Below are 27,034 nucleotides of genomic sequence, written 5' to 3'. Positions count from 1 at the left end.
CCAAATTGCAGTCAGGTACGAAGCCCTTCTTCTTTTCACGCTAAAACTCTTCTCCTTTTCTCGCTGAAATTCTTCTTCTTTCCTCGTCGTGCCGCCGTCAACAACTCACTGCCGTCAACAACTCGCCGGTGTATTGCGCAGCTATTCGTGGGTTGCCAGTGGAGGAAAGAGCTATTCGAACAAAAAGGTTAGTTTTTGTTGAAGATTATGAGAAGAATGGGAAATACACCGGTGAGGCTTCCATGAACTAGTAATTTTCGTTGTATTGTGCTTTTCATCATGAAAAGATCCGCTACTTATTCAATTGAGTGCTGCATGCTAACATTTCTAAGAGTGAGCCGCGGCACAGATTTCTATGAGTGCTGGCTTTAAAAATATTAAAATGGTGTATTTAGGACTGGAGATATGTTGCAGAGATGTCATAGTTGTCTGGATGAGATATGTTCTTTTGGGGGACTCAAACATGTACTTTTAACTGATCGAAATTCATGGATTTTGATTGCTGGCCATCCGAAAATAGGAGGAAGATTTACCAATTCCTATCATTAACTAATTATTTTTTATTGACCCTCCTGAAGTGGAAAGTAAGAGCTAAAGACTTTCATGCAAATTCTATTGACTGAGAAGAATGGGAAATACACCGGTGAGGCTTCCATGAACTAGTAATTTTCGTTGTATTGTGCTTTTCATCATGAAAAGATCCGCTACTTATTCAATTGAGTGCTGCATGCTAACATTTCTAAGAGTGAGCCGCGGCACAGATTTCTATGAGTGCTGGCTTTAAAAATATTAAAATGGTGTATTTAGGACTGGAGATATGTTGCAGAGATGTCATAGTTGTCTGGATGAGATATGTTCTTTTGGGGGACTCAAACATGTACTTTTAACTGATCGAAATTCATGGATTTTGATTGCTGGCCATCCGAAAATAGGAGGAAGATTTACCAATTCCTATCATTAACTAATTATTTTTTATTGACCCTCCTGAAGTGGAAAGTAAGAGCTAAAGACTTTCATGCAAATTCTATTGACTGAGTCATTGATATGTGCAATGATTAAACTGATAGATAAACCGAGGAGTTTGACGTTGTACCATGTTTTTCCTTCACACAAAATGTGCTGGTTAGTGTTTGCTGCTGATATATGATAATAGCAAGTTTCTTTCTTTTTTTTACTAATGTCAGAATCTTTCATCAATATATGCCCTGAGATTGATTATCTATCTGGATTCTGGAAGTTTCAACTAATAGGTTTGGTGGATAAATATCTTGGATGCTAAGAGTAATTTGGCTATACTTTAATTAAGAGCTCTTGAGGCAATATGGGGTGCTTGCTTTGGCATTCAAGATGATGCTTTTGGATGTTATTATCTGGTGAAGCAAAATATTTGTTTGCATTGTTCACAAATGTAGCACACTCTGAGGTACAGATCTTAAGTGGCAAGTTATGTTGTTTGTCGTTCCTGCTGATAAATTTGCTCTTAATTTCAAAGCACTGTTAACTCAGCTCTTCTTCCACCTTTTCCCTTTGCTATTTGTTTGTTCTTTAGACTCCTCCATTGTGTCACTTTTTCTGGTAGCTCCTATTGTTACTGGCATGCCTGTCTGGCAGAGACAAGTTGATATGAGGCTATGTACTTAAAATTCTTGGTCCTTTATGGTAATTCTTTTTCCATCTCTTTTTTAACTGGGAAGAACAAAAAGAGCATAATTTGATACTTATGTTGGTAAATATCTTCTATCATTTTGGTTAACTCTGACTATCATTTTGGTTTTCCGTTGCCAGATTGCTAAAGCAACTATTTTGCTGCTTTTTTCTTTGGTTGGCCTATTTTACGCCTCCTGATAGTCTCCTAATTTTCTGCAGGGTGTACTTGTGAGAGAGGTTGAACCAACTTCCCATGCCAATGCTGTGTTGAAGGAGGTATGCCTACCTTCAAACTTCTAGAGCTTTCCTTTGATCTTTTCTGACCTCAAATAACTGTCACTTACTTTAATGTGTTGGTACCACAATTTTTGGTTTTTGTCCTTCATGATTCCCTTAATTTCTTGAAACATCTAACTTAAGTGTATTCATCAGCTTTTGATTCCTTGTTGTTCCTCTATGTATTCATCAATTTTTGTTTCCGATAAGATTGTGAAAAAGATATGCTTTCGGTCCTTTTGTTCCTCAATTGTATTTGCTTCTTCCTAAACCAATGACTAGTGAATTACTTTTCTGTTTCCAATCAGGAAGTATATGACACAAAATAGAAGCTCGGTGCTTTAAAACTGGAATTAGTGTTATTAATCGATCTTGTTTCAAATAAGAACTGGATAAAGCACTTAAATCTTGGATGCATGCTGGATTATGCACCCTTTGCCTTACTGCAGAATTGAAGGTTTATTAGATAAAACTCTGGATGTGAAAGTATTTTCTAATATTAAAGCAGCAACCTGCAGTAACATACATACAACTGTGAATAAAGGCTGGTATGCTTCAGTTTACCTCCAGAAACATTACGATAGAAGTTCTTCTAAAACAGCAAGATAGAACTACATTTAATAGGAGGAAAAAAAGAAGGTATAATGAAAAGCTAAACATGATAAAAGGGGTGAAAATGAGCAATGAAAGATAAACTGACATGAAAATACTCCACATGGTGGAATAGGTATTGATAGATGACTTGATAAATAATATACCTTAAACTACACAAATAGTATCTTAGTAAAATCCTACACAAGTTAAAGTACTCAGGTATGGATTTGGGCATAGTCAATCTTCTGACAGATTTAGTAGAATTTCTGTTACTTCAACTCCTAGGGAATATGAAGAAAGATATAATGAGTTAATGAAAGTAATGGATGAAAAATATAATGAGTTAAGTATGAAAATACAAGAAGAACTTTTAAGACGAGAAGCAGAAAGTAAAAAGATGCTAGAGCAGGCTCTTGAGGAGTCGCAGAAGAGGGAAGAAGATGCGAGAAAGAGAGAAAAAGATGCAAGAGGAGGGAAGAAGATGCACAAAGAAGGGCGGTGGAGCTTGAAGAAATGGTACACAAATTAAATCAAGAGGTGGGGTATACCAATCGCCGGTTTGCAGGTGGATCTGGACCCAATGAGCAACAAGATTTTGGTGCAAAGCGTTAGGCAATTTATGATTTTGGTGCAAATTAAAGAGTATTGGAGCTTAAATAGTGATTATTCTTGTATTTAAGTAAAGAGGCAAGCTCTTGAATGATGCGATGTTTCAAACATTTTTATGATTGTATTTGGTGTATAATTGTGAACATGAAGAATTGCAAGTCTTCTGGGTAAACAACGATAGTATTTCTCATACTTCCACTTTAAGTATATTTGTTGGTTTCTTAGTTTTTGTATGGTTTTGGTTGATGCTTGTTTTATTTGTTATAATTGTGATATTTTATTTTGTCCAGGTATTTAATCTCATTTTATTTCAGCTTTGCTTAAAAAAATTAGGGATTGAAGTAAAAGGGAACTTTGTCTTCAGCTATAAAATTAAAGACGGATTCAGTGACAGAATCAGCCATAGAAATAATGACGGAATTAGTGACGGATTCAGTGACGGATTCAATGACGGATTCAGAGAAAACAACATAAGACAATCTTTGCAACGGATTTTCAGACAGATCAACTACGGATTTAAAGACGATTTGTCTAAGTTTGTTTGTTAAATGAGACAGATTTTAAGACGGATAATATTCCATCAAAAATATAGTGACAGATTCAGCGACGGAATTAGCCATTGGGCTTTCAGCAACAGATTTTTTGATGGAATTTATCCGTCGCTAATACTATTAGCGACGGAAATATAGGCTTCAGAGACGGATTTTTCTGTCTCTGAAAGTCTGTTTTCTTGCAGTGAACTGTGTCCTTGTTATAATTTGTTTTTTAAAAAATAGACAAAGTGGATGGAAAAATTTTAAAAATTATAAAAAAAATTATCCACTTGGTCCAAAAAACTAGAAAGTTTTATAAAATAAGTAAAATCATAATTCATAGTTTACAAGGATATTTTGGTAACTCATAAAAATAGATGGAAACCTAATAAATACTAGCAGATTTGGCTAGTTGTTAGACGACCCATTAAAATAAGGGATACTTATACTTTTCCAAACAACAAAAATTGAAATTCTTTTAAATATCATCGGAACTCGTTGTAATTTATCTTAAATTAAAACTTAGGGAGCCATCTATCAAGAAATTCATGGACTTGAACTCAAATTTATTAGGTGTGGGCGGCGGGATAAAATAAGTATTTATCAACTTGTAATTAGAAATAAAATAAGAAATTATTTTTTTATTTACAATTATTTAATTGTAAATAAGCAACGATTGCATAATTCATTATTAAAGAACTGATCTAGGAATAATTGATTTTAGAAAAAAAATGACTGGGTGTTTGGATTCAATATTTCAATAATTGTTTATACAATTGTCAATTATAATTAAATTTCAAAAATAACCTCATATCAAGTGGTTTTAGTAAATTCTAATAGATACAATCGCTAATCAGCTAAAATATAATTGTGGTGAGATTAAAATCTACCAATTGTAGCTTTTAGCAAAATGTATTTTGCTATAAATTAATCTAAAAAATGATTATGAAAAACTGAGCCAAATGATCATATCTTAGGAGAATCGTGCAAGACACTTTAATAGGTCTTAGAGAACAACTCTGCGGAGCAAATATCGGAAAACAAAAAAATTACATCGACATTATTTAAAATTAAGCTTAATAAAACAAACATTTGTAGTTTTTATAAAATTATATGTACTCCCCTAAAGAAGTGTAGTGTAATGTATTTTAAGATGAGTTTGGATACGATTTTGCCATGAATAAGGCGTATTAATAATTACAACAAGTGTACTTACAATTTTACAAATAATAGAAGGTGTGTGTTTGTATAAAACATAATTCGAAAGTGTCAATGCAATTCACCCTAAAATGGGCAACAAACAAATATTTAAACTGTCTAAAATGTTGCTATACACAATCTTGAATCCACCGTTGGCTGCCCCCACTTGTAGTCGAATTCATGTAACTAAGATCAGTTGTTGGTGTTGAACCATCAGCTATCATGGTTGCACTCGTTGTTGAATTCATATAACCAATATTAGCTTTTGATGTTGAGCTTTCGGCATCCGTCGCGAAAGTAGTTGCATCGGTGAACTTCCAGTCGGTTAGGTATCCCGGTCTTGAAGTGACGGACGACACCTGAACGTCTCCGGTGAGCATTGCCACCACACGGGACATTGAGGGCCGTAAGGCTGGCGACGCTTGCGTGCATAAAAGAGCTACATGGATGATCTTTTTCACTGCATTTGCATCATATTGTGGTGGTAAAGTTGGGTCGACCAGCTCAATTTCCCTATCATTTTCGTGCAGATTCCAAGCCTGAAACAGCATATAAAATATTCACGTCAACCAAGACTAGAGGAAATTCTAACCCGGACTTAGTTTGGAAGGTTGAAACTAGAGGACATACCCATCCAAGAAGATATCTCATCTCATGTTGAAAACTTGGGTCATAATTCGGCCTTCCACTAATGATCTCCAGAGCTACAACTCCAAAGCTGAATATATCAGCCTTCTCGGTAAGTCGTCCACGCATTGCATATTCAGGTGCTAGATACCCTCTGCGCGATCGGACCAGAAAAAAGAACGCAATTAGACGCACACTTTAATTTGAAGTTGAAATGTTTCTGTAAGATGAATCTTCAAGTTGTGAATGTATCTTACATTGTGCCTGCAACTCGAGTGCTTATATGGGTCTTATCATCATCGTACAATTTGGCCAAGCCAAAATCGGAGATTTTAGGGGTGAGGTCGGAATCAAGTAGAATGTTGCTGGCCTTCACATCTCTGTGAACAATTCGCAACCGAGATTCCTCATGAAGATAAGTAAGGCCCCTTGCTACCCCCAAGCATATGTTGTAACGTGTTGTGCAGTCGAGATATAAATATTTACTCTCTGTTCCAACTTTCGTCAAAGCAAATCAATTATAACTTCAGTGCAGAAAAAACTCTTGTATAACATATAAGCATAAAGTTAATTTACCAGTTCCAAATAATAGCTGATCAAGACTCTTGTTCTCGAGATATTCATAAACGAGCAAACGTTTATCTCCCTCAATGCAGCAACCGTATAGTTTCACAAGATTACGGTGTTGCACTGCAGATATAGTCGCAATCTCTGCCAGAAACTGAGTCTTTCCTTGACGCGATGCAACAGACAATTGTTTAACGGCGACTACTCTTCCATCTTCAAGTGTTCCCTGTTAATGCTCAATACAGTGAATATCCTGTTTATCAATGCTTCATTGGTGAGAAAACGATAAAGATGTCTCATCAGCTATAGAAGTTCATCGAAACATGTAGAAATAGCTGCACAAGCAGTAGACATTATGCATTATCACCTCTCTCCTTATTTCTTGTTTCGTTTCAAATTCCAATGCTCATGTGTCATCTCAATTCCTGATAGATCATTTTCTGGTCTAATGTTTCTAATGGAGGACACATTGTTGGATCATCTTTATGATTTATGACCTTGAAATTTCATTTACCTTGTAAACAGGTCCAAATCCTCCCTCGCCTAGCTTGTTAGCAAGGTTAAAGTCATCTGTTGCAGTTTTAAGTTCGGTATAACTGAAGGTGTAAGGTCGCACATCAAGCCCCAACAACTCTGCAAATACACATAAACCAGTTCAGAGAGATAATCCACTTTTGTTTTCGGTATGTATGTAAACCATTAGAAATGATACCCAAGATATTATTTAAAATGCAGCATTCCAAGTCCTTTCTTACCTTTGTCCTCAAGCTTTTTCTGCCTTTTCCTTCTCTGAAAGATATAACATGTTCCGGCCACTATAGAGAGCAAAATTGCAACAATGACCGCAACTGCAACTATGATCCCCACAATCAGACCAGTCCGCTTCTTGTTCCCACCAGGAGGATTGTTTGAGACCGAAGGAACGAAATCTGTAAAAAAAACTTAGTGGTCGATGTTGGCACTGGATTCGAGATAACTAACTTCTGAATTTGTATATACCTGGAGTTACACTTATTGCTGAAATTAAAGGCCCATATGTACCATAGGCAGGTGAACAGCAAGTCCCTTTTCCTGCCCAAAAGAGATGGATTTCAATATAATTTTCCAACACTTGAACATTGAATTCCCTCACAACAGCTCTAAAAGAGATTCCATTGGCCTCTCTTAGTATGTCAAAATCTTTCACTTCCAGATTCCCCTGAAAAATAAGTGTGATCATATCATTTGCTGGTGCTAAATATAGTATTTGAAATGAATTATGAAGATATAACCACTTTGGTAAAGTTTCTACTTTAACACAGACCTGGACATATATATCAAACACACGACTTCCCCTACTCCTCCTTCTCCAAGTACTAAGAATTATTGTCTCAGCAAACAGGAGTCTGACAGTGTAATTACCATTCTCCAGGCCCAAACCATAGTATCTTAATGATCCCGCTGAAATTCTCGCAGTTTGGAACAACCCCGGATCCGAAGTATTTGTAAATTGGGATGAAGTGGAGCTTTGATATTGTGGGCTATCACCGTCAACAGGCAGACCAACATTGCTAACTGCCCATCTGCCGGTAGGGGTCATATAATGTGTTGCTGGACCAAGAGGATCATTATCCATATCATATATGATCTTATCAGAGGACCTAATCTGCATCCCACCACAGTTAATTGCAAAGCTGGAATCTGCCCAAAAAATCATTTAATTGTCAATAATATTAACTTTGTAGAAGATGTAACTAAAGTTAGCAATGCAATGAAAATTGCCTCACGCTGTAGACTAATGTCTGCCTTCTCATTTTAGCACTGCAACAAATAGTCATGTAATAGAATGTTCTCTCATAGACAATGTTTCTCCATATTCAAAACTAAACGTTAGTCTATCAGATGTATACATGGTTCAAGTGGTCTGATCTTAAGTTTACTTTGAAATGACTTAATGGTTTACTTGATTAACGAACTAATCTTCTACCAACAAACTTATAGCAAATATAGCATAATGTTTATCAGAATCATTTTGGGTAGATGAAATAGATATATCACTTACAAATAGGAGATCCTCGATGGCAAGGAAAGTTCCTCTGAAGACAATTCAATCCAGAAGGTAAAGCACTAAATAGCAGAAAAGGTTTGTTATGATCAATATACACGAGTAGTTGAGGAGTAAATCTAAATGAAAGTTTCATTGAATGTGTGTATCCAATTTCACCTGCCATTAGAGTTACCAGTGGTGAAGTTGTTTACGACCAAATTACTACACCAAAGAGAGATATTGATATCAGTGTGAGCTAGAGCAATTGCAAGGATGAGAAAACATTAGAAAGGACGACTTAGAACAAATTTGGGTTCTTTCAATCATACAGTTGTAAGTTCTGCTCGCCAACCCAAGACGGAAAGCTTCCTGATAGTTCATTGTATGATAAATCTCTGCAAGCAAAGAGTAGGATGTGAGCATGCATGCCTGAGAATTGTATCTTTCTTTGCACAATCCATTCTTGACCACTTAAAGTTGATCTTGTTTTCACAAAACAAGCAAGTTTCCATATAACAGGAATACTCACATATTTTTGATAGATGGACTCTTCTGCAATGGCAGTGCTCCGGTTAACCGGTTATTACCAAGATACCTGAAGATTTAAAATGACAAACTTAGTAGCGTTCTTATATTATTGCATTCTTTTTGTTTGGCTTGGAGAAAGCGTCTCCAAAACTGAGCTATCAATTACAAGGAGTTGAAACTAATTACAAGTTAGTGAGAACCCCGTGATTGAAAAGAGAATTTGGAATTGTTCCCATTAAATTGTTGAAGCTCAAATCCCTGAAACATAGAATCAACACATTTGTCGGAGATTAATACATAACTGGGATCTAAGTGTATAATCAGGTATGTAAAATTTCAAGCTCATATCAGGGTAACAACTTTCTTGCTGTGGTCTCAATTATATGCTTTTCAGAATCACAACATGAAAGCGATACTTACACTAGAGCCAAACGCGGAAGTTCACCAAGAAATGAAGGAATGGAACCAGAAATATTATTATTCCGCAAAACTCTGCGAAAGAAGTCTCAGTCAAAATAATTATCGTGCAAGCTAAGCTATGGTTTAGTCCTTACAAGGTAGCTAGAGAAGTCATATTTCTGAGGAAGTCGAGTGAAGAGATGCCATTAGACAGTTCACTTATCCTCCTAAGCATCAAAACCGGACCAAACAAATTAGCTTCTGCAGCAAGCAATGTAAGAAGAAATAGACATTATGCAAAATACAAAGCGAAAAGAAGATAACACATACAAGTCATTCAAAGACGTTAAACCAGAAAACGATGGTGGTATTGGACCTTCAAATAAATTTCCTTGAAGCTTCCTGTCGACATATTGAGAAAGTGTGTCCTAAGCTATAAAATGATAGATAATGAAACTAACATATAGAAGAAAAATGGACATCGTCTCACAGTTGAATGAGGTTTGACCAATTTCCAATGAAGCTGATCTGGCCTGTGAGTTCAGTGTCTGATGCCCACCTAAACTCCCAACGATGATTTCCATCGACAAAATCAAATAAAATGATTACTTCTCCATGGGTTGAGACAAAGTAAAGGAGAAAAACGATTTTATTTGTGCTCTCACACTCTCTCCAAGCTCTGAAGATTAGCAAAGGTTGGAGGTATTGGTCCTCTGACTCCAGAGCTATCAATATATCTGGCAAAGATGAAAGACAAAAGCACAAGTAAAAAGGTTGCCCTTGCAGGGTATGTATTTCAAATGAAACCATGTGTGCCTCAAAATGATCAGAGGATGAATCGAGATGTACAATGCAAACGATGATTTGGTTACAGGTCAATATTGCCGAATGCGATTAAAATATGCATCATGAGCTTAAGCTTAAATAATATTCAGAATTCAAATAAGTCTTAAGACCAACATAATTAACCTTACATCTGTGCTAGCCTTGACAGGTTCCCAAGTTCAGAGGGCAAAGGACCAGAGAAGTTGTTTGTATTAAAGCTCCTACACATAAAGCGAATACGACATCAAACTGTAACACTATGTAAGAATACACTTTATACGGTAAGAAAATTTCAACTCGATCATGTACGAAAACTACTCTGCTGAATGAATGAAACTAGCTAAAGGGACTCACAATGATCTTAAGTCAGTTAGTAATCCAATCTCCCTTGGAATCACCCCTGATAATGCATTTGCACCAAAGTTCCTAATCATACAGACATGGTTGATTAAGAATGAGCATTAAGCCAGAAACAGAGAAAGAGAGAGAACAACATGCATACAAGTACTGCATGCGACTGAGATTGCCAATGGATGCTGGAACTGGACCCGTCAAATAATTTACGCCTAAATTCCTGCAAATAGAAAACATAAGAGGAAAGGTAGTTACTTTTATAGTATACAGTACACACCTTTCTCATTAACAATATGATATGCCTGAGAAAAAACTGATATCAAAATTACACGTACAGATCGTCCATATAGGTTAAGCTCCAGAGCTCGTCTGGAATCGGACCGCTGACATTCAATGCTTGAACTCTCCTGAAAAGTAGGACCACATGAAACAGTATATATGTAAGGGTTAATTACAATTAGATTTATCCAAATATGTAAAATTATACTTTTTCCCAAAAATACTTTCAAAGTTACACTTACAATCCCTCCCACCATTATTCCCTTTCCTTCAGTTAGGATTTGAATGAATTCAGTCAAAAAAATACATAAAGTTTCAATTTGACTTCTATTTAACAATCCCCTTATAATATTTTATACTTATATATATATATATATTATAATCAAAAGAGTGTAATTATAATTAAATATTATTCCCCAAATTATAGACGTTGGACAAAAAATAGCTATTAATAAACGAAAAAACTAAACATTTTTTATGTTCTTTCTTAGTTCATGTACATGGGGTAAGCTTAATACCATTATTTGTTTCTTTCACTAGTATTTTGTCTAGTAGGCATATTGACATCTTCATGGTCTTCATTTTATAATAGATGCAATAGTGGTGTTAAACTATCTTTTATCTCATGACTGTAATTCAAAAATAATATTATATTACAGTTACACATTTTTTGTTTTATATATATTATATTTATCCCTTATATGCATAAAATATAATTATGAGAATGTTGGATGAGAGATAAAATTACAAGCTTATATAATGTTTTTCTGTTGACATTAGTATTTCCTATGTAAATTTTAGCAAAAATGTAATAGTTCTAAACAAAAGATTCTCACGAGGGTGGCAAGTGTAATTTTGAAAAATTCCTAATAAAAAATATAATTTTATATTATTAAATAAGGTCTAAATATAATAAACACCTATATATAAAGTAAGGGTGTCAATTGAACAGGAAAAACCCGCCTAAGACTTGCCCCTCATAAAATGAGTTCGAGTCCAAAAAATGGAGAGAGTAGTGAATCCAAAGAATTAGGATCCGCTTAAGTCCAGGACAGGGTCCCAAGTCCATGAGCATCTGCCCCGAGACCTGCCCTGCCCCGCTGGAAACAGAAACAAAAGAAACTCATTGTTAGAAAATTTGTCCAACGTTTCTACTTACAGAGCAGTAATGTGGCAAGTAGAGCCATTATTGTAGGAGCAGTCACATTTGATGCCAGGGTTTAAGGTTATAACTTCTGTGTCATCAATGGCTACACCGCTGCATAATTCACCGCTAATGTTCCAGTTGTTTGTGGCTGAAATCCCCCATCGTCGGAACATGGCGTTTAGTGCTCTTGCTGTGGATCACATTCACATCAATTACCACCAAATGTCGGAACCAAAATTAAAGAATGTATCTTGTCAACTTCAGCTTTTCTCAACAATTTTGAAAAACTAAGATGCATGGATTGGCACACGATACGGCACAATGGTACGGAGAATTTTAAAAAAATTGGATATCACATGATACTAATACTATATATAAACTTTTTTTTATTTTATTATTGCATGCTATTCTTTTTATATAGTATAGATATATTTCTAATTCTCATAAATTTAAAATAAGCAATATTTGTAATATCAAGATACAACACAAAATACACATATTTTATATTCAAATTAGTTAAATCATCACGACTACCTCTCAAGTTTTAATAATTTCATTGAAAATTTTTAGTTTGATAAGAGTGAATTAATTTTTTACTTTATTAAATTCAAATCTCATTTTTTTTACCAAAAAAATACCAAATCTTTTTGAAACTATAGGAAAAAAAAATTAAACACAACATGCGTCCAAAACAAGCACCGCCTCTCCAACTCTAGATTGCGCTTGTCAACCAATTATTACATGGTTTAACTTGGAAATATGGAATCACGAGTAGTTTCAGTTGTTTCCTTTTTCAGGGAAGCATTCATTATCACGGCAATAAAATCTAAGTGATAATTTTGTTATTATATAATTATTAATTATAAAAATTATACACAAACTGATACTATAAATATTAGTGACAACACAATATAATAACGATAATACATATCGATAAATCCGAGCCGTAAAATTTAACAATAGAAAGATTTCTAATTATTCCTTAACAAAAACGACTTCACTGATCATTGGGCACACCTTCAAGGGGATGGGTGGTGGCAGTGGCATTAGTAGTTCTAGTTTGAGCTCCAGCGGTGTCCATCAGTAGGCCAAAGGCCACCACACAGCACAACACCAGCAAGCGCCGCCGTGAGGTCTGACGCATTGGAGGCGCCGCAGCCGCCATTTCTAAGTTATAACTTGGATGAACAGAAGTAAGCTCAGTGCAAGATTGTGGAGATGGAAGAAGATATATATCAATTTCTTCCATAAGTTTGATCGCATGAAAGATACTTTGTGGAGCAGAGGTTGCTAGCTAGTATATATCTATTGACATGAACCCACAACCACAAGCTTGTAAAAAATGAGACAACCTCAACAAATAAACGACTTATGTTTTCGCCGTCGTTGTTGATTTTTTTTTCGTTTTGTTTCTTGGATTATAATATCTTGCAGAACATAGTGTGACCTGCTATTAGGGTGGTTGGGGGGAAGTTGCACAACTCTCTGTTCTGCTTTTGGGGAAGATCTCATGGAAATTATTTTGAATAAATATTTCTATGTAGTAAACTTTAATACAATGGGAATTGTTGGTGTGTTGCATTGTGGTTCAATTCTCAATTATTTTGTGGGTTACCCAGTTAGGAATTTTCTGGCAACAATAAATCGAGTCTGTGAAAATTATATCAGGTAATGATCGAAATTTATGATCACCACCTTGTGTCTCCTAAAAGACGGTTTACTTACCGCATAGAATTGGATATTTATAGGTACATGACGGCCCCAATTACACACAGACAACCTCCAACCTATCCGTGAAAGAACATCCAAGTGAGAATTAAACGATGAAACCTCAACTGGCAACCCAATGCTATCCAAGCGTGCCCCACAAACTGTCTAACCCCGAACCCGTTGACCGCTTAGCAAGAACCATATGATCAAATCCACAACGCCAGTCGACAATTACATAGGAAATAAACCATTTAAAGACCAAATTCATATTCGATATTACGATGAACTGAAAATATCAAAGATAAGCAAGGCTTGTTGAATACTCATATAAACTCTAGAGGTGGCTCCGATGAAAGTTCATAATAAATACCAAAATATTACATAATGAAAATAATAATTAAATTATAGCACTTAACTCCACATAGTTCTGAAAGCCATTCAAATCCAAAAAATAACTAAATATCATATTCATTTTCCACTCTGTTCTTAGCGAGAAAGAAAAAGAGAATAAGAAAGAGAAGAGGAGCAGTTGTGTGTGTGTATGTGGCGGCTAATTTTGTTCATGCATCAACACTTGCCACTAATTTTGTTTTTTTTTTAACTAGCAAGTGTTGGCTGCCACCCAACTTTTTTATTTTTTTTAATTAATTACATAATCTATAATTTAACACTAAAAATTTTATAAAATTTTAGTTTAATCCCTTAAAGTTTTAATATATTTATATTATACTCTATAACTTTTTCCTAATTCATCTAAAACTTTCAAATTTCTATATATTAATTACTTAAATTTCACATAATTTCTTCTTTATTCTAAATTAGCTAAAAATAAACTTTTGGTAAATAGGATTTCAACAAAAAAAAATGTGAGAAAAATAAATTTCATAGATGATAGTAAATTAATCTGTTAAATATGATATTTAATATAATAGATACAGAGTTTTACATTCTTCCCCTGTTAGAAGAATTCGATTCCAAATTTTAATATATATTGACTTTTATCTTAAAGAACTATTCTTTTCCAAATGAAAAAGTTTATACTAATATTATTATTTTATAATTGCAAAATTCTTTTTGTCTTTTTTCTGTGTGCTTGTGTGTCTCAATCGGAAGACGTTCCAATTGGCCATCTTCCAACTTGAGCTTTGATAGTCAAAATTAGAAGCCTTATCTTTTTTTTTTGTTTTATTAATTTATTTCTTTTCTTTACTCTTTATTCATGCATGGACCACTTGCTATTATTATTAGTAAGGTTGGTGGTAGCCCACGAGCAGCCACCCAAATTTTTTTATCTTTTTTTTTATAATTAATTTATATAATCTACAATTTAATCTCTTAATTTTTAAAATTACATAATTTAACCCTAAAAATTTTATAAAATTTCAATTTAATCACTTAAAATTTTAATATAATTAAATTATAGTCTATAACATTTTCTAATTCATCTTAGAACTTCTAATTTCTATATATTAATTAATTAAATTTCATATAATTGGTTCTTTATTCCAAATTAACTAAAATAATTTTTTTGTAAATAGGGTTTAAACAAGAAAAAGTGAAGAAAAATAAATCTCATAGGTGATAGTAAATTAATTTGTTAAATATGATATTTAACATAATAGATAAGGGGTGTCATACTCTCCCCCTGTTAAAAGAATTCCGTCCCTGAATACTAATATATATTGACTTCTTTGTTAAAGAGCTATTCTTTTCCAAATGAAGAAGTTTATACCAATATTATTATTTAGGTAAATTACATTTCGCGATTCGAAATATATTCATTTTCATACTTTGTCATCGAATTTTTTTTTTTATTAACTCATTTTCTCAACTTTGCGAAAATTACACTTTGTCATATTTAATTAATTATTTTTTTGCCAGAAAGCATCACATGTTGTACATATGTACAAAATATCACATTAAATAATCCTTAAATATCACATGTGCATTGTATGTGATTTTTTTCAATAGAAACCTTGATTGAAAAATAGTTGTAAATAACAAAGAATAAAATTTTGTGAAGTTGAGATGGTAAGTTGACATAAAAAAAAAGTAGATATTAATATGTAAAAGCAGTTATAGTACGAATGACAAAATTAATTAATCCCTTATTATTTTATAGTTACAAACTTCTTTTTTTTGTGTGTGATGCGTGTCTCAATTGGAGGACGTTCCAATTGGTCATCTTCCACTTGAGTTTTGATAGTTGACGATAATACGGCTCTATTTAAGTAGTTCCACCACAAAATATTCCCATCAACTATCAAGATTTGAGATATTCTTACTAGAATATATGAACATACATACAAGTTCAACATATTATCCCAATTTATGGTCCAATCTCGATGTATAACAAGATTGGTTTATATCATCTCAAGATTAATTTTAACTTAGATATGGAGTGCCACAACCCACAACCACAAGCTTGTAAAAATGAGACAACCTTAACTTCAAGAGAGTGGAGTAGAGTGTTCAGTGGTTCAAAAACTATAAGACCCAACAAACAAACGACTTATATGTACTAGATCAATGGAGTTAATTATTCATCATCTGCCATCACCAGGTATGTCGTGAAGCATGGGTTTGGCAGGATTATAAGGTGAATTATAAGCTGCATCAGGCGTCATGCTTGCACTTGTTCTCGAATTCATGTAACTAAGATCAGTTGCCATGGTTGCACTCGTTGTTGTATTCATATAACCATTATCAGCTTCTGATGTTGAGCTTTCGGCATTTGTCGCGAAAGTAGTTGCATCCGTGAACTTCCAGTCGACTAGGTATCCCGGTCTTGAAGTCACGGATGGCACCTCAACATCTCCGGTGAGCATTGCCACCACACGGGACATTGAAGGCCGTAAGGCTGGCGATGCTTGCGTGCATAACAGAGCTATACCGATGATCCTTTTCGCTACATTTGCATCATATTGTGGTAAAGTTGGGTCCAGCAGTTCAAGCTCCCTGCCGTTTTCGTGAAGATTCCAGGCCTGAAATAGCATACCAAACATTAACATAGAAATTCTAACCCAAACCTGGTCTAAAAGGTTAAAACTAGAGGACATACCCATTCAAGAAGATATATCATATCATCTTCCAAACCTGAGTCAGCGTTCGGCCGTCCGCCAACGATCTCCATTACTACTACTCCAAAGCTGAATACGTCAGCCTTTTCGGTAAGACATCCACGCATTGCATATTCGGGTGCTAGATACCCTCTGTGCCATCGTACCAGGAAAAAGGACACAATTACACACTCACTTTAGCAAGTCTAATATTCCATCTGAAGTAAATCTTGGATTTGTGAAATATGTCTTACATTGTGCCTGCAACTCGAGTGCTAATATGGGTCTTGCTGTCGTCATATAATTTGGCAAAACCGAAGTCGGATATTTTTGGGGTGAGGTCAGAATCAAGCAAAATGTTGCTGGCCTTCACATCTCTGTGAACAATTCGCGGTCGACATTCCTCATGAAGATAAGCAAGACCTCTAGCTACTCCCAAGCATATGTGGTAACGTGTTGCCCAGTCGAGATATAAGCTTTTACTCTCTGTTCCATTAGAGCAGATCAACTTAATCCACAGTGCAGAAAAGCTCTGCTATAGCATATAGGGATAAAACTAATTTACCAGTTCTGAATAGTAGTTGATCAAGACTCTTGTTCTCTAGATACTCGTAAATGAGCAATCGATTATCTCCCTTAATGCAGCAACCATACAGTTTCACAAGGTTACGGTGTCGCACAGCAGACATAGTTGCAATCTCTGCCACAAACTGAGTCTTTCCTTGATGCGATGCCACAGACAATTGTTTAACGGCAACTACTCTTTCATCTTCAAGTGTTCCCTGTTAATGCTCAATACACGGAATGTAATACTGTTTTACAATATGCTTCATTGGTCTAGAAAACTAACACAGATTTCTCAATCACCTACAGAAGTCTGTAGGAAACATGTTCAGATGGTTGCTCAAGCAGTAGATATAATTCATCATTCTCTCTCCTTATTTTCCATTTCATTTTAAACTCCAATGTACATGTGTAATCTTAGTTTGTGGTAGATCATTTCCTGGTTTCATGTTATTAGTGTCTGAATTATCGCATCTACGAACTTGAGCTTACATTTACCTTGTAAACAGGTCCAAATCCTCCCTCCCCTAGCTTATTAGCAAGGTCAAAGTCATTTGTTGCAATTTTAAGTTCGGCATAACTGAAGGTGTAAGGTCGCACATCAAACTTGAACAACTCTGCAGATATGTAGAAACAGTTCATAGATAAAATCCCCTCATGTATGAAAATTTTACCAATGTATTTGTTTTTTTATCTGATGTGAAACATAAACCATTAGAAATGTTAACAAGATAGCCCAAGGAAACAAATTGTGTCCTTTCTCACCATCGTCCTCAAAGCTTTTTTGCCTTTTTCTTCTCTGGAAGACATAATATGCTGCCGCAGCAGCTAGAATCAAACTTGTAACAGCAATTGCAACAATGATCCCCACAATCAGACGTGCCCGGTTCTTGTTCCCACCAGGAGGGTTGTTTGAGACAGTAGGATTGAAATCTGTAGAAAAATTAGTGCTCAATACTGGCATTGGATTCAAGAAAACAAACTACTGAATCTCTATATAGTAATACCTGGAGTTGCACTTATCGCTGAAATTAAAGGTCCATATGTACCAAAGGCAGGTACACAACAGGTCCCTTTTCCAGCCCAAAAGAGATGGATTTCGATATAATTCTCCAACACCTCAACTCTGAATTCCCTCACAACAGCTCTTAAGAAGGTTCCATTCGCCTCTCTTACTATGTCAAAGTCTTTCATTTCCAAATTACCCTTAAGTAAATAAATGTGCTAGTATCAATTTTTGAAACACATCATGAAAATATATCCAATTTGGTAAAGTTTCTAGTTTAACACAGACCTGCACATATATATCAAAAATGCGCCTCCCAACACTCCTCCAAGTCCTAGTACCTAGAATTGTTGTTTCAGCAAACTGGAGGCTGACAGTGTAATTACTATTCTCCAGGCCTAAACCATAGTATCTTAATGATCCAGCTGAAATTCGTGCAGTTTGAAACAACCCTGAATCCAAAGTATTTGTAAATTGTGATAAAGATGAGCTTTGATATAGTGGGTTATTGCTGTCCGCAGGAAGACCAGCATTGCTAACTGCCCATCTCCCTGTACGGGTCATGTAGTGTGTTGCTGGACCAAAAGCCTCATTATCCCTCTCATATATGATCTGATCAAAAGACATAATCTGTGGTCCACCACAGTTAATCGCAAAGCTGGAATCTGCCACAAAGAATCAGTCAATTGTCAATGATATTGACTTGGTAGATATGTAACTTAACTTAGTGATGCAATGACAATTGCCTCATACTGCAGACTAATGTCTGCATTCTCATTTTAGCATTTCGAGCAAGTGGACATGATTAGAAATTCAGAATGTTTTCACATAAACAACATTTCTCCATATTCTGAACTGAACTTTAGTGTATCAGATGTATACATGGTTCAACTGGTCTGATTGTAAGAAACTTTGAAGTGAGTTAACAGTTTACTCTATTCATTTTATGATTTCTTCTTATATGCTGATAAGACTGTAGCAAATATTTATTTAATAAAAACCTTGCACTTCTTTGTTTTGCAATAAGTTCTTATCATCCTCGTACGACAGAAAATGTTGATTCACCGAGTCATTAACGCTGGAATCATTTGGGATAGTGGATTTCACTTACAAATAGGAGATCCTCGATAGCAAGGAAAGTTCCTCTGAAGACAATTCAATCCAGAAGGTAAAACACTAAAAAGCAGAGAAGGTTAGTTATGTGATATATACACGAGGAGTTCAGGAGTAAATCGAAATGAAAGTTTCATGGAATGCGTGTATCCAAATTCACCTGCCATTAGAGTCAACAATGGTGAAGTTGTTTACGACCAAATTACTACACCAAAGAGAGATATTGATGTCAGTGTGAGGTAGAGCACTTTCAAAGACGAGACAAGCATTAGAAAGGACGACTTTGAATGTAACAAACTTGGGTTCGTTCAATCATACAGTTGTAAGTTCTGCTCGCCAACCCAAGACGGAAAGCTCCCAGAAAGTTCATTGTATGATAAATCTCTGCAAGCAAAGTGTAGGATGTGAGTTCTGTATCTTTCTTTGTACAACATTCATTCTTGACCACTTAAAGTTGATCTTGTTTTCACCAAACAAGCAAGTTTCCATATAGCACGAATACTCACATATTTCTCAGAGTTGGACTCTTCTGTGACGGTAGTGCTCCAGTTAACCGGTTATTACCAAGAAACCTGAAGAATAAAGAAGGCAAACTTAGTAGCTTTCTTATATTATCACAGTCTTTTTGTTTGGTTGGGGGAGGCGTCTCCGAGACTGATCTCTTAATTGTATGTAAAGAGTTGAAACTAATTACAAGCTAGTGAGAACCCTGTGATTGAAAAGTGAATTTGGAATTGTTCCCATCAAATTGTTGAAGCTCAAATCCCTAAAACATAGAATCATCACGTTTGTCAGAAATTAATACGTAACTGCGATTTTAAGTGTATAATCAACTTTAAAAGATTTCAAATCACGGTAATGACTCTCATGCTATGGTCTCAACATGCTTTTTGGGATCACAATGTGAAAAGGATACTTACAGTAGAGTCAAATTGGGAAGTTCACCAAAAACTGAAGGCACGGAACCAGTAATATTACTGTTCCGGAGAACTCTGGCAAAGAACTCTCAGCCATTAGTTTAGTAGCTAATGATCAAAAGTCATCAGTTTATTTTACAAAACTGGAAAGTATGGTTTATATCCTTACAAGGTAGCCAGAGAAGTCATATTTCTAAGGAACTCAATCGAAGAGTTGCCATTTGATAGTTCACTTATCCTCCTAAGTATCAGAGTCGAACAAAGAAGAATTAGCTTCTGCAGAGAGCAACGGAAGTACAAAAAGCTAACAAGATGATAATACTTATAAGTCATTTAGAGACGTTAGACCAGAAAACGATGGTGGTATTGGACCTTCAAATAAATTTCCTTGAAACCTCCTGTTGATGTAGTGAAAAAGTGTATCGAAGGCTATAAAATGATAGATAAAACAATCAATGAAACTAACATATAGAAACGGGAAAGAGAAATGGACATCGTCTCACAGTTTATTGAGGTTCGACCAATTTCCAATGAAGTCAGGTATCCGGCCCGTGAGTTCAACGTCCAATGCCCACCTAAAATCCCAACAATGATTTCCAAAGGACACGATCATTAACAAAATCAAATCATATGATTACTTTTCCACAGGTTGAAATAAAGTAAAGGTGACAGATTGTTTTATTAGTGCTCTCACACTGTCTCCAAGCTTCGTAGATCAGCAAATGTTGGAGGTATTTGACCACTAACTCCAGAGCTATCAATATATCTGGCAAAGACCAAAGACAAAATCATAAGCAAAAGTTTTCTCAGCAATTCTCATCTCTGTTAAAGGAAACCATGTGTGGCTCATAATGAGGAGAATGAATCCGGACAAACAATGCAAACGACAATCCCGTTATATGTCAGAATTGCTGAGAACAGGTAAAATATGCATCTTAAGATATAAAGGAGCTCAGAGTTTTAATAAATCTTGAGAGCTGTGTGAACTTACAACTGTGCAAGTCTTGAGAGGTTCCCAATTTCAGACGGCAAAGGGCCAGAGAAGTCGTTTGTGCTAATGCTCCTAACATAAGCGAACACATTAATTTGTAACACCATGGAAGAATATATTTAGTGCAATAAGAAATTTCGACACCATCTGCATGCAAGGAAACTTCTGTTGGATGCATGAAACTAAAGAGACTCACAATGATCTTAAGTCAGTCAACAATCCAATTTCCGGTGGAATCTCCCCTGATAATGCATTTTTACCAAAGCTCCTACAATGGGAAATCAGTATTTTTCAAGATCTTCCCACGTAGTCAATTCAGAGTGAGTTCTAAGTCGCAAACAAAAAAAAAAAGAAAAAGAAAGGAAAAACAGAAAACATGCATACAAGTACTGCATGCGGTTGAGCTTACCGATGGATGCTGGAATTGGACCTGTCAAATAATTTTGGCCTAAATTCCTGCAAATAAAAGAGGAGGAAAAGAATAGTTTACATCATTCTCATTAACAATATGATACACCTTAACAGAATCGACATTGAAATTAAACGTACAAATCATCCATATAGGTTAAATTCCAGAGCTCGTCTGGAATTGGACCGGTAACATCCATTGCATGAACTCTCCTGAACAAGTAAGACACATTCCGCCAATGTTACCCGTTGGATTATGTCCAAGTAAATATATATACTTGAACAGTGTATATGTAAAGCACAACCAGCGAAAAACAAACAGCATGTTTTCATTTTCAGTTTTCAGTGCTCTCAATTTTATATAGGTTTTCGTGTAAAATGAGAATATACTCGGACTAGTTAATGAAATTGTGTCTTATATTGTAATAATTTCAGTGAAAATACGTATAAACAAATATGCTTTCACTTTAACTACTGTTTTAAAAATCGAAAACTATAAATGAAAACATAAAGCTGTTAAAGAAAGCTCATTGTTAGAAAGTTTGAATCTAATGTGTCTAATGTTTCTTCTTACAGAGCAGTAATGTGGCAAGTATTGTAGGAGCAGTCACATTTGATGCCCGGATTTAAGGTTGTAACTTGAGTATCATCTATGGCTACACCGCTGCATAATTCACCGCTAATGTTCCAGTCGTTTGTGGCTGAAATCCCCCATCGTTGGAACATGGCGTTCAGAGCTCTTGCTGTCGATCATATCAATTACCGCTAAGTTTTAGAACCAAAATTTAGGACAGGGGACGATAACAGAAATGTCATGTGTCATATCCTTGGAAGACAGACAAGAAAAACATGCATACAAACTACTGATTAAGAATATATTTGGATTAGTTAATAAGATTGCATTTTATAGTGATTTTGGTGTCAAATCAATATATTTTCAATAAAAATAAGTATAAATAAATATGTTTTTTTTTTTAATTACTGTTTCAAACATTAAAATTAGAAAAAAAAAATTAATAAACAAACAAACTCCCTTTATCAATATTAGAGGGGTGATTGCAATTTTTTTTTTTTTTCCTTTTTCCAAAACAAAAATGCGAAACAATTTTTTAAAGTTGAGAAGCTCTCAAACAGTTTTGAAGAATTTCTAAGGTCAGACGATTATTACAATCCCTTTGCATCTTGTATTCTACACTGTTTCACGTACGCATACCACATGTATAAGAAACCGTTTTCAATTTTATTTAAAAAAAGAATTTTTATACTTGGCGTATACATATACGAAATAAAATTAAAAGATGCAACATAAATTACAATAGAAAATTTAATTCCCACAAATACCTCTAAAATCGGAATCATTTTTAAGGGGGAAAAAAGAAGAAATAGAACTTCTCCGAGATGGAAAGGAGAAATTCTATTCATTTAAAAAGAGAAAGATTTCTATTTTTCTATTTGATTCCTTACGAAAGAGTAGGTTCGATAAATTGGAAATATTTAACATTAATTCAAAATTTAAAACTTTTTCGTCATAAGTATTCTAATAGGGCCTCAATCACTGAAAAAATAGATTATTTTTTTATATTTCAGCTGGTTAACGCGATTTGAAATTTTTGATAAATTAATATTATCAAATACAATCAAATAAACAAAATCTAAATTTTAATCACAATTAGTCAGTATTTCTCATAATTTTGATTATATATAAGTATTTAATATGATTTCTAATCATGCACAAAGTATTTGTCATGGTTTTAATTAGGATAAATTACAATCACCTCCCATGAGGTTTTGGCGTAATTACAAATACCTGCTCGTTGTTTGAAAAATTATCAATACCTCATAATTTAACAGTTTCTAAAATTTGTCCGATCCATTAGGTTTTCATTCATTTTTTAGGGTGAACTGACCAAAATGCCCTTGTGGATTAAAAATTATAATTTTATTTATTTTTTTAATTTTTTTATGGACTAAATAGATAATTTTTTTATAATTTTTAAAATTTTTCCATCCATACCATTTGATTTTATTATAAATTGTTAATTTAAAAAAACTAAAAAAATATAGTAAGGGCAAAGTTGATAATTTCATACATCCATCCAAGGAATACATAATTTTATCAAACATCATGGGATATTTATAATTTTTTGAAACAACAAGGAGATGTTCATACTTATGCCAAATTTCAACGGTGGTCATTGTAATTTACCTTTTAATTATGACTAATGTTTTAATATTGTTTGCGAAAACTATTGATTACTAGTCATAACGTATTATTGTTTACTATATATTTTAATTGTTAATCATAATAATTAGGATAAATGGCATTAACACTTCATTATTATTAGATCCAATTATATAAGCACTTCTTGCTCTTTACAAAATTATAAGTACACATTTTTATATTGGAGTTGTAATTATAAATATACCTATGTTCAGTTATAAAATTTTACACAAATACCATCTGAAGTATATTACACTAATACCCTTAGGGGTGTATCTATAATTTTACAAAGAATAAGGATGCTTGTATATTAGACCTAACCCTATAAGTGTTGACGTAAATTAATCATAAAAATTAATCATAAAAGTTTTATAAACAAAGCTACGGGTGTCCGTTGAGTCGAGCGGGCTCGAAAAGTTAAAGCTCAACTCGAGCCTACTCAGCTCAAGCTTGAGCTCAAATATTCTATTCGTGAGCCGGCTGGCAAGCTTTTCTTTCTTTCTTTTATAAATATTTCAGTATTTTTCTATATTTAACTATGTAATCAGCATAATATCAAGTTCATACACAAATTTACCATATATTAGAATTATTAATCAATATCCCATTTTTTAATTTTAGATAATAATACGTAATTTTATTTATATTATTTAATATCTATCTAAAAATAAACTTAATCATAATTTATTAAGTTTGATAATTATTTAATATAATGCATATGAATTTTATTATTATATTTCAATATCAATTTGTAATCTCGTCTTTTTATAATTAATAAGTTCTAACAATTAACCTATAATTATTTCTCTTTATTTGTGATATATTTTTGTACCAGATACATAATATGTAATTTTTCTATTTTAGTGCTTATGAATTTATGTTGAAATTTGGTGATCCCCATAAATTAATCTAAAGACAATAATAACAATGATGTGTGAAATGAAATTAATTATTGCTTGATTCTAACAAATCCTTGTTTTAATTTTGCATAATTGAAAAATCTAAAAATTTAAAGTGCCGTCATTTTATTAAAAAGTATTTCCATGATCATTCTCATTTTACTTTGAGAAAGTAGCTTATGTTTTCCTACTTTATTGAAATTAATATATTATATAATTCAATTAAAAACTTTATCGGGACAAAATTCATAATGTAAGTATTATTAATTTTTAAGTTTTTAATATCTTTTTATTTGATAAATATATAACTGTATAAAAATTTGATGAATATTCAGCATTAGTTCAAATTAGTGTAGCATGTGATTTTTATCACTTTTCTATAATAAATATTTAATATTATTTTTTATATTAATATATTTTATTAAATAAAATAAAGAATTAATAAATAAACAAACAATAAGCTCAAACTCATGATTTCAAACTCCAGCTAGAGGTCAGCTTGTGAGCAACGGGCTCGAGCTTGAACTTGATGTCTGTGGTCGAGCCCATTTATGCCAAGCTCGACCTCAACCTCAAAATAAAATTCAGACAAAGCACAAAGAGGATCTCAGTCATTGGGCGCACCTTCAAGGGGATCGGTGGTATTGGCATTGGCATTGGCATTACTAGTTCTATTTTGCGCTCCGGCGGTGGCCATCAGTTGGCCAAAGGCCACCACGAAGCACAACACCACCATGCGCCGCCGTGAGGTCTGACGCATTGCTGCCGTCGTTTCCAAGTAATTACGCCTTCTTTTGGATGAACAGCAGAAATATCAGCAAAATGGTGCAAGAATTGGGGAGGTGTAAGTTACATGGTTCCCATAATGATATATATATAATGATAATTTATAGAAGACTAAGACAATCTCGACGTCAAGACAGTATAGGATACTCCAAAGACCCATTTTTGACTGTTCAAAAACTAAAAAAAGACCAACCCATTTTTGACTATTCAAAAACTAAAAAAAGACCCAACAAATACACAAAAATTCATGCCTCAATAGACTCATGCCAAATTTTCTCTATGACACAAGACCTATAGCCTTGATTTGAGATCCTGGGAAATTCTAATTCATACCAAGCATAATATTTTTTATAGTGATACTACTCAAGTAATAATTTAAATAGAAATTAATAAGAATAAATAAAAATAGTTATTTTAGTTGAATATCTGATCAGGTTACAATCACAATATGTAGCAAAATATAGCTTGGTCTAAAGTAAATAATCTCCCCTTCTACAATAAATACTTTTTCCAAGAAAGATTGATCCTCCTTGTGTTACAAAGAGAGTTCCTACTTATACTAAATTAAGTACAGAATCTTCACTATTTCGCCCCTCATTCTTTTTGGTGCAGACATGAACAGAAACTTCTTGAGGGCTGGTTCGGTCTTTTCTCGATCTCCCCATTAATCCCTTGGTTCCTTTGATGAAGCCATGATCGCCTTAACCTTGCTTGGGAACACCCTTCTTGACTTTTATTGTAAACAGTCAACTGCTATGCAGTTTTCATCGCGTCAGGCGTTTGATTCATATGGACTTGGAAGATTCTTAGGCTGTTTAAGAGAAAGAGTAGATAGATAGTGTGAAGGAGAAATTCAGTGGGAATCGAATGTTCTAAATGTGCGTTTGAATTGATGGAAGTTTCAAGGATCAATCTTAGGAGAATCATGGAAAAACATTTCTAATAGCTCTCATCCTACAATTTGCTGAAGGAAACAACTCCAAATACGCAACGAACAAGTAATACAGAAATATATAAATGATTCAATCTGCCTACGAACTAAACAATTTATATATATATATATATATATATATAATTACAAATACATATAAAAGAGATATGATTTGATAATAAATAGTAAATTTTCTCACTCAAATATAATACAACAACATCCTCCTAGTTTTGGCAAAATTACGAATATCCCCTTATTGTTTGAAAAATTACAAATACTTATTGATATTTGATGAAAACTATATAATCTTTGGATGGATGGATGAAATTGTCAACTTTGTCCTTATTGTATTTCTTTCTTTTTAAAAAAATTAAAAATTTATAAAAAATATCAGACAGAATGGATGAAAAAGTTTGAAAAATTATAAAATAAATATCCACTTAGTCCATAAAAAAATTAGAAAATTTTAAAAAATAAATAAAATTAGAATTTTTAATCCAAAAGGGCATTTTAGTTTGTCCACCACAAAAAATGATGAAATCTAACGAATTGGGCTAATTGTTAGATAATCGTTAACAATTATGCCAAAAACCTTAGGGGAGGTTGTAGTAATTTACACTGTGTACAATTATAAATACATATAAAAGAGATATAATTTGACAATAAACAGATAATTTTATCTCCTACAAATATATATACAATAATATATAATTCAAACCACCTACAAACTAAATAATATATATACAATTATAATTACATATAAAGAGACATAATTTGAGAATGAGAGAGTTTTATCTCCTAAGATCCAAAACCAAACA

The 27,034-nt window shown here is 33.8% G+C and overlaps 2 protein-coding genes and 1 long non-coding RNA gene across 6 annotated transcripts; 1 reads left to right on the top strand and 2 right to left on the bottom strand.

Moving 5' to 3' along the window:
- Positions 1 to 82: 82 nt before the first annotated feature.
- On the top strand, positions 83 to 3,353 carry LOC148784459 (uncharacterized). Its single transcript, XR_016063715.1, has 2 exons — positions 83 to 187; positions 1,867 to 3,353. It is a non-coding gene; the product is annotated as an uncharacterized LOC148784459 (long non-coding RNA).
- A 1,450-nt stretch (positions 3,354 to 4,803) lies between these two features.
- On the bottom strand, positions 4,804 to 13,165 carry LOC105155178 (putative LRR receptor-like serine/threonine-protein kinase At1g56140). 4 transcript variants are annotated; one of them, XM_011071034.3, is made up of 24 exons: positions 12,629 to 13,135; positions 11,624 to 11,801; positions 10,521 to 10,592; positions 10,334 to 10,405; positions 10,186 to 10,257; positions 9,981 to 10,052; positions 9,672 to 9,743; positions 9,497 to 9,565; positions 9,337 to 9,408; positions 9,162 to 9,233; positions 9,028 to 9,099; positions 8,794 to 8,865; positions 8,609 to 8,674; positions 8,409 to 8,474; positions 8,257 to 8,301; positions 8,095 to 8,159; positions 7,357 to 7,733; positions 7,053 to 7,251; positions 6,809 to 6,982; positions 6,568 to 6,686; positions 6,063 to 6,279; positions 5,744 to 5,975; positions 5,490 to 5,640; positions 4,804 to 5,398 (listed from the first exon to the last, which is right to left on the bottom strand). In XM_011071034.3, the coding sequence occupies exons 1-24, from the start codon at positions 12,858 to 12,860 to the stop codon at positions 4,988 to 4,990; spliced, it is 3,249 nt and encodes a 1,082-aa protein (XP_011069336.2). In that variant the 5' UTR covers positions 12,861 to 13,135; the 3' UTR covers positions 4,804 to 4,987. The 4 variants fall into 4 exon arrangements, with proteins under 4 accessions (XP_011069336.2, XP_088733319.1, XP_020547338.1 ...); XM_088877193.1 differs by having other exon boundaries at positions 5,744 to 5,984; positions 9,162 to 9,267; positions 9,383 to 9,408; XM_020691679.2 differs by having other exon boundaries at positions 5,744 to 5,984; positions 12,629 to 13,134.
- A 2,559-nt stretch (positions 13,166 to 15,724) lies between these two features.
- LOC110013119 (putative LRR receptor-like serine/threonine-protein kinase At1g56140) lies at positions 15,725 to 21,579 on the bottom strand. The gene is made up of 22 exons (XM_088876844.1): positions 21,517 to 21,579; positions 21,381 to 21,427; positions 21,168 to 21,239; positions 20,972 to 21,043; positions 20,675 to 20,746; positions 20,484 to 20,555; positions 20,307 to 20,378; positions 20,150 to 20,221; positions 19,984 to 20,055; positions 19,758 to 19,829; positions 19,570 to 19,635; positions 19,382 to 19,447; positions 19,224 to 19,268; positions 19,062 to 19,126; positions 18,239 to 18,615; positions 17,952 to 18,150; positions 17,710 to 17,877; positions 17,443 to 17,561; positions 16,946 to 17,162; positions 16,635 to 16,866; positions 16,383 to 16,533; positions 15,725 to 16,305 (listed from the first exon to the last, which is right to left on the bottom strand). The coding sequence occupies exons 1-22, from the start codon at positions 21,577 to 21,579 to the stop codon at positions 15,868 to 15,870; spliced, it is 2,829 nt and encodes a 942-aa protein (XP_088732970.1). The 3' UTR covers positions 15,725 to 15,867.
- Positions 21,580 to 27,034: the final 5,455 nt, after the last annotated feature.

The sequence above is a fragment of the Sesamum indicum genome, linkage group LG13 (assembly GCF_026168435.1).
Source record: "Sesamum indicum cultivar Baizhima isolate 11 linkage group LG13, ASM2616843v1, whole genome shotgun sequence".
In the NCBI taxonomy this organism is placed as follows: Eukaryota; Viridiplantae; Streptophyta; class Magnoliopsida; order Lamiales; family Pedaliaceae; genus Sesamum; species Sesamum indicum.
This window is presented reverse-complemented; position numbering and strand designations above follow the sequence as displayed.

Coding starts and splice junctions, on each gene's coding strand:
- LOC110013119 (XM_088876844.1), bottom strand. CDS start 21,579: ATGGATGTTACCGGTCCAATTCCAGACGAGCTCTGGAATTTAACCTAT. Junction 21,044..21,167: donor TTGACTGACTTAAGATCATT/GTGAGTCTCTTT, acceptor CGCTTATGTTAG/GAGCATTAGCACAAACGACT. Junction 20,379..20,483: donor TGGTCGAACCTCAATAAACT/GTGAGACGATGT, acceptor CTACATCAACAG/GAGGTTTCAAGGAAATTTAT.
- LOC105155178 (XM_020691679.2), bottom strand. CDS start 12,860: ATGGAAGAAATTGATATATATCTTCTTCCATCTCCACAATCTTGCACT. Junction 8,160..8,256: donor ACTGGTAACTCTAATGGCAG/GTGAAATTGGAT, acceptor TCTGCTATTTAG/TGCTTTACCTTCTGGATTGA. Junction 6,983..7,052: donor AGCAATAAGTGTAACTCCAG/GTATATACAAAT, acceptor TTTTTTTTACAG/ATTTCGTTCCTTCGGTCTCA.